General features: G+C 28.4%; 2 protein-coding genes across 3 annotated transcripts in view; one reads left to right on the forward strand and one right to left on the reverse strand.

Moving 5' to 3' along the window:
• LOC106788542 (calcium-transporting ATPase type 2C member 1) overlaps window positions 1–8,509 on the forward strand; it is a 12,368-nt gene extending 3,859 nt beyond the window's left edge. Inside the window, exons 2-17 of one of the 2 annotated variants that reach the window (XM_014751890.1) lie at window positions 133–198; window positions 415–631; window positions 4,015–4,218; window positions 4,339–4,428; window positions 4,503–4,600; window positions 4,690–4,948; window positions 5,034–5,370; window positions 5,473–5,861; window positions 5,940–6,096; window positions 6,181–6,351; window positions 6,444–6,759; window positions 6,861–7,046; window positions 7,146–7,293; window positions 7,367–7,462; window positions 7,550–7,691; window positions 7,961–8,509. In XM_014751890.1, coding sequence (XP_014607376.1) covers window positions 515–631; window positions 4,015–4,218; window positions 4,339–4,428; window positions 4,503–4,600; window positions 4,690–4,948; window positions 5,034–5,370; window positions 5,473–5,861; window positions 5,940–6,096; window positions 6,181–6,351; window positions 6,444–6,759; window positions 6,861–7,046; window positions 7,146–7,293; window positions 7,367–7,462; window positions 7,550–7,691; window positions 7,961–8,094 — 2,844 coding nt within the window. In that variant the 5' untranslated portion in view covers window positions 133–198; window positions 415–514 and the 3' untranslated portion in view covers window positions 8,095–8,509. Of the gene's footprint in view, window positions 1–132; window positions 215–414; window positions 632–4,014; window positions 4,219–4,338; window positions 4,429–4,502; window positions 4,601–4,689; window positions 4,949–5,033; window positions 5,371–5,472; window positions 5,862–5,939; window positions 6,097–6,180; window positions 6,352–6,443; window positions 6,760–6,860; window positions 7,047–7,145; window positions 7,294–7,366; window positions 7,463–7,549; window positions 7,692–7,960 lie in introns of both variants that reach the window. The other variant, XM_014751889.1, reaches the window with a different exon arrangement.
• Window positions 8,510–9,327: 818 nt separating this feature from the next.
• Window positions 9,328–10,230, reverse strand: part of LOC106788547 — a 1,753-nt gene continuing 850 nt past the window's right edge. Inside the window, exon 3 of the mRNA XM_014751896.1 lies at window positions 9,328–9,939. Coding sequence (XP_014607382.1) covers window positions 9,822–9,939 — 118 coding nt within the window. The 3' untranslated portion in view covers window positions 9,328–9,821. The remainder of the gene's footprint in view (window positions 9,940–10,230) is intronic.

The raw sequence follows: 10,230 nt of genomic DNA on the forward strand, positions 1-10,230 counted from the left end.
CTTCGTATTATCGAAGCACCAAATCAATGCAGCTAAACGCATACATACGCATATATATAATATATATATATATATATATATATACAAGTATATAAATTAATGATTATTTTGTGTTTTCTTGTTCTCCAATAGAAAAAAAAAGAGGAACCAAAAACCAGAAAAATATAATAAAGAAAACAAGGGTAACATATGAAGAAGGTAAGTTTGATCAAACGTATGTTATACATTTTTCTATTTTTTATTTTTCAATGAAATGTATCTTAATCGATGAATTAATCAATCTAATACATTCCATACATTCTTTTGTTTATATCATCAAATATATTTTGTTCGATATCCTTGATACTTACATATACATATTGAAGTTCATTTTGTATTCTTCTCACGGTGAAACATATTTTAAATATTCTATAGAGGGATAGAAGAAGGAAGGAGAAGAAGGAAGACGAATCTGATAATAAAACGAAGAAAGATTTATTGTAAAGAAACTAAAGAAACTTTCAGTGGCGTAGAAATGAAAGATACCAGTGGTACAAAATACGAACAATTCTTCGACGACGCAACGTTGGAGATACCACCTGACAAGGAACCCAAAGAACAACAGCAGAATAATGCGGATTTAAACGAGGAGGTAAAAAATAAATAATATTTTCATTATTATTATTATTAACAATATTAAAATATATTGAATGAAAAGTTCGTAAGAATTTATTCTATTAAAAACTTTACTTTTTTTCAACTACAAAATGAAATTGTTTTTTTTATTTTTTTTTTTTCGTAAAAAAATTGACTCTTTTATGGAAATAATAAATATATTAATATTTTTAATATTTGTAATTTTTTTTAAAATATTAATATTAGTTATTAATATATATTAATTTATAAAAACAAAATGGGAACTTTTTGTGTTCACCCTAATAATAAAATATTAACAAAAATGGCTAGATAATTTTCATACTTTTATATTTAAAATACTTTTATGCTTGTTCAATTGAAAAAAAAAAAAAAGACATATTACTAATAATAATAATAATCACAATCATACCATCATCATCATCATCATCATCATCATCATCATCATCATCATTATCGTCGTTGTCGTCTTTATCGATTTTCGATTAAATATTATTACACAAAGTAGATAATATATTTTCATACGTGTGTGTTTTACGTATAAATAATACAAAAGTATTCATTTAAAATTCCATGAATTTTCTAAGTTTATGAGTCTTCTTCGAACGTGTATCGATCGAGTGTTTCCATTCTCTGTCGTTTTATACTTTTGATTTAACCAGAAACGTTAGACCCATCATCTTACACAATTACGTTTAACTTTTTTTATCTTACCTTTTCATTGTTCTCTCTCTTTTTTTTTTTTCTCTCTCTTCTTTTTTTTTTCTATTATATTTTTTGTTATTTATATATGTAATATATTTTTATCCTTCTTTGTAATTTCTCGTCGTTGTCGTTGTAGTCGTGTGTGTCGAATCGGAATTACGTTAGATTATATATCGTTGTAACAATATAGTTGTTTGATATTAAAAGCTTCAAGTTTATAAGAAGCATTCAAGAAGAAACTTCGATATTCTCGAGAACACGATGTGCCAACAAATAATATTGATTTTCTTCGCGACCAAACAAATTTTTCATTATCTTTCGAAAGAAGAACGTGGGTGAGTCTGTTGTTCACCATAAAGCATTCAAATTACCAATTTTTTTTTTTTTTTAAGTGAGGAAGCGTGTTTTTTTCTATTTTTTTTTTGTTTAAACCTTTAATTTATGTTCTTTTAGATAATAAAAAAAAAAAAAAAACAAAAAAGATCGTAACAAGTTGCATGTAATTAAATTTCATTATCACCACGGTGTGTCATATTTAATAGAGAACACGTGAAAAATGAATGTGTGTATAAAAAAAAAATTTATGCATATTTATAGAAAAAATTTCAATTCCAAATTTTTGCGTATATATTTTTCATTATTTTTGATAGTTTTAATATATCGCACATTTTAGAAAAATATATTCAAGAAACAACTCGCGTTTAAAGATTTATGAATTCGTGGAAAATACGAATAATTGGCCAACGTTGTGTCCTAATTTTGCTTAAAATAAATTAACACCACATAGAGTTATCTTATTGACAAAATAAGATAGTATCTAATTTGATACAACAGAAAAATAGATCCATCATCATTTTTTTTTCTCGTATTCGTATCATCGCGAGAATGAATTTCTAATTTACACTCTTATAACATATTCCTATCTTCTCATGTGTTTCTTTTTTTATAGAAATTATTCATAGAAATATTTTCCGAATTATTCCAAACGAAAGATGAAATATCTTCAATTAGATAAACAAGAAATTTATTATACCCGCGAAAATTCGTACTCTGCTTGATAAATTTTATTACAATTTATATACTAAAAGGAAATTTTCTAAAATATTAAACGAATTGAAATAATTATTTTTTAAGTTTTTATACTTGTCTCTACATTTACTTATTTGTATTTATTCATTTATAAGAAAATTCAAAAATTAAGGGTGTGTGTTGAGGGGTGGGGCGGGAGGAGATAGACGTAGAACAACGTTTTTACAATGATTTTCATGAATTTTTTTAACAAATGAAAAATTTATATAATTTATTAATATTGTTAGGGTTAATTTTTTACACGTATATTTGAGAATATATTTTGAAATTTTCAAAGATTTTCCAAGAAAAATAACGGAGATGTCAGATGCCGCGTATTGTAGGTCGCCACTACTTGACCGAACACAGTTTGTGTGCATTCTGAAAGCCGCAATTTTTATCACTTATTACTCAGAGAATTTCCTTTTTATTTTTTTTTTATTTTTTTATATATGTGTCTTTTCTATGTGAACTACGTTTTCCTCTGAAAAATTGAATATTAGAATTTTTATAGATGGGGTGTGAACATAAAACATGATGATTTTATGCCATTTTTTCGTACAATAAAAAAAAATACTTTAAACAAAAGATATCATTTAAAATTTGTAATGTAAATAAAGCGAATTTATATAGAGAAACTATATAACAAATTTCAAAATGATTGATTGAAAATTATTTAAATTAGAGTATACATAAATTCCAAAAAAAAAAGTCAGTTAAAAAAAATTTGCATTGGGAATTTTTTACTTGAATTACTTTTAATAGTTTTGCAAATGATTTATGAAAAAAAATTAAATTTTTTGAAACCTCTACATCTATTTCCCTATTTAAATAATAGACCCAGTCGGTAATGTAGGAATTGATCGTTCGGAATGCGATAAGTGTGTCATTTTTCGGATCACGTGATCGTATCGAACACAAGGCACACACATATACCACGCATAATGCATCACATTGTTACACACAGATACATGGAGAAGATATAATTACGTATAAAACTGGTGCACGTTTCATTAGCCGGTTTGTTATCGTCATGACATATGTTTGCATTTATCATGCTCATTTTTCATATATACGGTATACGAGAAAACTATATACATATATATGTATTTATACATAGAAAAGTAGTATAAACACTGCTTCGTTTTTATTTTACTATATACCAGTTATTTTTATTTATTTACGCACGCGCGTTAACCTCGAAATTCTTTTAAAAAAAAAAGCGCTGTCAGAATTCAATGTTTTATTTCGTTAATAAAAGAATGTATTATTATTTTATCTATATATAATGACAATTATGTAAACATAAGTGATGTGTTATTATTAAATGTGAAATTGAATATGAAATAAATTCGTGTTGGTTATCTGGAAAAATAACCGCGTTATTTAACTATGCGCCATATCATTTGCAGGTTAGAAAAACGTCACACAGTTAATTTCATTTAACAAGCATGGAATCATTTCTATATATATATATATAAATAATAATAATAATATATCTAATTATTTATTTATTATAATATAAATATATAACGTTCTTTAAGCTAATCATGTTTATATTCGATACAATCAGTGGATTATGTTAATTATATTTATTTTATGTTTAAGGATAAAAATAATAAGGATAACAAAATGTGGTTAACGACAGCTGAAGCGGCAAGTCTTGGTGCTGAGGAGGTAGCAGCAAGATTACACGTTGATATCAGGACAGGACTTCAATGGCAAGAAGCCGATCAAAGGAGACAACTAGTTGGTTTTAATGAATTCACCGTTAAAGAGGAAGAACCAACGTGGAAGAAATATATCGAACAAGTAACATTCTCATTCTTTCTTAATTATTATATTTTTATATGGTTACCCTAACAATTTATAATGTTTTCTATGAATTAGGTATGTTTAATCGATTGATATATGTTCTTGTTTTTTTTCCAGTTTAAAAATCCATTGATTCTTTTATTGCTCGCATCCGCATTTGTTAGTGTTTGTATGAAACAATTCGATGATGCCGTCAGTATTACAGTGGTAAATATCAAATATGTTAAATATGATAATTCTATAGATTCTTCATTTACATATTATATTTTTCTTTTTTTTAGGCTATCATAATAGTTGTAACTGTTGCATTTGTACAAGAGTATCGTTCTGAAAAATCATTGGAAGAACTTAATAAACTAGTACCTCCTACTTGCCACTGGTAAATAATTTGAAATTTTCAATAGCGAAATCACAAAATAATGAATTATTCTTACGTCTTATTCTTATTCATTATTTTTCTTATTTTAGTTTACGGGAGGGGCAAGTAGAAACATTTCTTGCTCGTAACTTAGTTCCTGGAGATGTAGTTTATTTAAATATTGGTGATAAAGTACCCGCAGATATTAGAATATTTGAAGCTATAGATTTGGCTATCGACGAAAGTAGCTTCACTGGAGAAACAGAGCCGGCTCAAAAATCAACGGCTCCTTTACTTAAAACAAATGGATTAACTTCGAAGAAAAATATTGCTTTTATGGGAACGTTAGTGCGTTGTGGAAATGGCAAAGTAAGAAGTCGAAGTGTTTCAAAAATTTTAAATCATTGTTTAGATTTTTCATTCAGTTATCTATTAAACATGATATATCTTATAGGGTGTGGTAGTAAATACAGGAGAAAAGAGCGAATTTGGTGAAGTATTTACAATGATGCAAGCGGAAGAAGCACCAAAGACACCATTGCAAAGGAGTATGGATATTTTGGGTACACAATTATCATTCTACTCATTCTGTATTATTGGCATCATTATGCTACTTGGCTGGGTCCAAGGAAAGGCAATTTTAGAAATGTTTACAATTAGCGTCAGTTTAGCAGTAGCAGCTATACCCGAAGGTTTACCTATTGTTGTTACCGTAACACTAGCGTTAGGTGTTATGCGAATGGCAAAGAGAAATGCTATTGTTAAAAAATTACCAACTGTTGAAACCCTTGGTAAGATGGTTTAATTTCAAATTATGATTTTGTCCAATCATATTATTACTCATCATACATATTTCTTTAATGTGTGTCCATTTATTTGATTTCATTGTACAGGATGTGTTAATGTGATATGTTCGGATAAAACTGGTACAATAACCAAAAATGAGATGACTGCTACGATTCTCGTAACATCTGAAGGATACATAGCTGATATTACTGGAGCTGGTTACAATAATAAAGGTGAAGTACGAATAAGAAAATGCGACAACATTGATCTCGCACGTGCTGCGATTACTCACATGTTAGAAGTAGGAAGCACGTGTAATAATGCTGTAATACAAAACGACACTTTACTTGGCCAGCCAACCGAAGGTGCTTTATTAGCGTTGTCAATGAAATTTGGAATGTACGGTTGCGCTGAAAAATATTTACGCCTACAAGAATATCCGTTTTCTTCTGAACAAAAGATGATGGCTGTTAAATGTGCACCCAAATATGACGAAGTAAGCAACGATCTTCGATAACGATTTATAATTTTTCACCTGGAACTTCAATTTCTTTTTTTTTGTTTCCTTTTTTAGAATAAACAAGAAATATATTTTGTAAAAGGAGCCATGGAAAAGATTTTGCCGCAATGCACGAAATATTATGCGAACGGTCAAGAGTATCCATTGAATCAAAAGAAAGATCAAGAATTTTTAACGGAGGCTTACGATATTGGTCAACAAGGGCTGAGAGGTGCTGTTTAATAAGTATGAAGATAAAGGATATCGAGATTTTATTCTTACTATTGCTCATATACTGTCATACGTTTGTTTTTAGTAATTGGTCTTGCACGTGGTACTTCGTTACAAGATTTAGTATACGTTGGTCTTGTTGGTATATGTGATCCACCAAGGCCACATGTTCGCGAATCAATTGCAACCCTGATGAACAGTGGTGTCAAAGTTAAAATGGTTACCGGTGACGCTAAAGAAACTGCTGTTGCTATTGGTACGTTTTTGTTTATAAGTAAACATTATTTTTATCTTTTATCACATTTTTTAACTAACATTTTTTAACTTTCAATGATATTATTATTACAGCGAATATGATTGGATTGGATACACTTCATTCACGTTTGATGTCCGGTGACGAGATTGATTCGATGTCTGAACTGCAATTAGAACAATTAATAGAAAACGTTAGTGTCTTTTATCGAGTTACACCTAAACATAAATTGTGTATCGTAAAAGCTTTACAACGGGAAGGCAATATTGTGGGTATGACAGGAGATGGTGTAAACGATGGGGTAGCTTTGAAGAAGGCTGACATTGGTATAGCTATGGGAAAAAATGGCACTGACGTTTGCAAAGAAGCAGCTGACATGATATTGGTCGATGATGATTTTGGAACGATTATGTAAGAACATAATAAATTCGTTTGTACACTACGACCCTTAGATGAGTTATCTCAGTAACCAAAGGATTAACAATACGATCATTTTAATTTTGTACTTTTAGTGCTGCGATTGAAGAAGGTAAAGGTATTTTCCACAACATTCGTAACTTCGTAAGATTCCAATTGAGCACAAGTATAGCAGCATTATCTTTAATTGCTCTTGCCACATTGATGAGCGTACCAAATCCATTAAATGCAATGCAAATACTTTGGATTAATATTATTATGGACGGTCCACCTGCTCAAAGGTTTGAAAAATCTTGGAATATTAATTTAATTTTCTAATTTTAATATATAATTGATTTATTACAAATATATATATATTTATTTAATTTTAATTTTTACAGTTTGGGAGTTGAACCTGTCGACAAAGATGTTTTAAAACAAAAGCCACGAAATATTAAAGAACCTATGATCACAAAACATCTCATAATAAATGTATTATTATCTGCTTTTATTATAATTGCCGGTACAACGTGGGTTTACAAGAGAGAGGTAAGAAACGTTACTTCTATTATAATTATTTATATTTGTTATATTATGTTTGTATTTTTCATGAATTTATTAGATGACGTCGGATGGTCATACGGCACGAGACACGACAATGACCTTCACTTGTTTCGTTTTCTTCGATATGTTCAATGCATTAAGTTGTAGATCGCAGGTGAATATTTGTCATTATTGATGAACACGACTTTTTTCTTTTCTTTTTTTTAATTGTTTCATTATAATATTCATTTATATTTTACAGAAAAAATCCATTTTTACAATTGGATTATGGAGTAACAAAATGTTTTTGGTAGCTGTAACATTATCGGTAATAGGACAAATGTTAGTCATTTATTTTCCTCCATTGCAAAGAGTATTTCAAACTGAAGCATTAACAGCAAACGGTAAGTAATGTTGTTAATATATGCAAATATAAATCACCGATACTCAGCCATTTCCTCTTCTTTTTTGGTCAACACGTGTATCAATTATTGATGCTATATTTCCTAATTATTTATTTTTTTATACTTAGAGATAAATTTAAATTTATAATAGCGTTTTTAAGATCGTACATTGAAGCTTGGTAAATGTATCGTTGGATTGAATACAACCTATGATCATATAAATTCGCGATAAATCTAATAGATTGTAATATTATCTTCTGAAATTTCAGATATCTTATTCTTAGTTGCATTGACATCGAGTGTGTTTGTGATTAGTGAAATGAAAAAGTTTCTGGAAAGGCTACTACAAAAGCGACGTACTGGTGGACAATACTACAGTAAATCAGAGATGGACTTTGTATGACAGTTGCAGTCTGCCGAAGATAAGGCGGACAAAGATCACGTGGAGTGAATATAATTAACATGAATGAGAATTATCGACTAGAGCAATTGGTCCTTCGATTAAGTAACATCCCTACTTTTCTATTTGTTTTTCTTTCCTATTTACATTCTCGATATTATTGTCCTTGCGGAATATATCTGTGCAATTTAAATATGCGCGCGCGCGCAAACACATTATTTTCAAACGGTTAAAGATATTATTCTATCCTGTTCTTTTTTTTATCCTTTTTATATTATTTTTCTCTTCCCCTCTCCTACCCTTTTCTTTTTTCCCCATACCCTCCACCCCATATAATTTGTAACCGTATTTTTACCCTTTATAAGGAAACAAACATAAAAAACAAATGAAGAAGAAGAAGAAGAAAAAAAACAATCATTTTATCCGATTATACATATTTCATCGTTTTTCTCTCTACTTATATTTGCATTGTAGATGAGACGAGAATTTTTTGCGCTTATGAAACACGGCGATCGTAAAAAAAAAGGAAACAAAAAAACAAAGGATAAGGAAAGGGTAAAGAAAAAAAAAACGAAAGAGAGAAAAAGATGAAAAGAGAAAGAAGAAAAAAAATAATAATAATAATAATAATAATAATAATAATTAGGTCACACTACTTATCTTTAATAATTATGATTGTACGTGTGTTAGATATATTTAATAATCTTTGCACATTCCATGCACCTTTTCAAATATTATACCCATTTGTCTTTTGAAATATCGTCTATAATTATTATACGCACGTAACTCTTTTTTCTATGAGAACCAAGCCCCCCTCAACCCACCCCCTTATCCCCCCATGGGATTTAATAAATAAAATGATATGTCGTCACTGTCGTCGTATATTCTTTAAACAACGATTTACGATATTTCGTCAGGAAAAAAAATTGAAAAAACAAGAAATAAAATAAGAAAAGGGACATTAATCGCGTAATAGGAAATATATATCTTAATTAAAATGAATCATAAGAAAAATAATAGCGTTGTTTACTATCTAATGCAAAATTAATTGGCCGTTCTACGAAAGATAGTCAAAATAAATATATACAAACACACATACACACGCAGACACATTTACAAATTTATACCATTTATTATTATTATATTTTAAGAATTGATAGATTAAAATATAGGATGGAAAATAAATGATCTGGTAATGTTCCTTGATTCCATAAACGAACAATGAAACATTTCTTGTAACAACGAGACTATTATTACATTATAAATAATACAAATGATTATTAATTAATCAGATATATAACAAAATACACATTCAATCTTTATAAACGTTCATTGTTTTATGCCAAGAAAAAAACAATATAATATTATATAGAAAATAAATAAAAAAAAAAGAAAGAGAAAGAATAATATTAGTTTTTCTTTCTCGTTGTTGCAAGCTCTTAATCGTGTACAAATATACCTCTATTTAAATGATAGTCAATCAATAATTCGTATAAAATATTCTCTGTTGTTATTATATGCTTAATAATAATAATAATAATAATAATAATAAATAAATAATGCTTTAAATCAGAAATGAATTTACTAAAGATAGAGAAACAACGTAATTAACGCGATTATTATAAATTTTTACTTGTACAACACGCATTAAAATACATTATTAACATATAGAAAAACAATTGTTTAGCAAAAACAAAAAATAACATATACATAGAATTATCTTATTAGAATTAATGTATGCCTTCGAGAATAGAGAACGTTTTATATTCGTACAAATCGGGACCTCCGTAGCCGTACAAGAGTTTACCTCTTCCGTTCTCGTCGTAATACGGATAACGATATTTTGGCCTAAGAGACACAAAAAAAAAAAACAATGAAGGAAAATAAAATAAAACAAAAACAGAAAAAAAAAACAATAAAAAGAAAAAGAACAAAAAAACAATATCAGTCGAAAGGTTAATTTAATCAAGGAAAAAGAAAAACAGGAAATGAAGTTAAAAGAGAAATCTAATCCTCATTAGGAAAAACCGTTGTTTATATTTAAGAAACATATATTAATAGTGAAAGTATCGATAGATAAGTTATTAAGATAAATTCGTAATTTATTCGATGTTTCTTGTTACCATGCTTTAATTTTCT

The sequence above is a fragment of the Polistes canadensis genome, unplaced genomic scaffold, assembly GCF_001313835.1.
Source record: "Polistes canadensis isolate GaletaPanama2010 unplaced genomic scaffold, ASM131383v1 scaffold_143, whole genome shotgun sequence".
In the NCBI taxonomy this organism is placed as follows: domain Eukaryota; kingdom Metazoa; phylum Arthropoda; class Insecta; order Hymenoptera; family Vespidae; genus Polistes; species Polistes canadensis.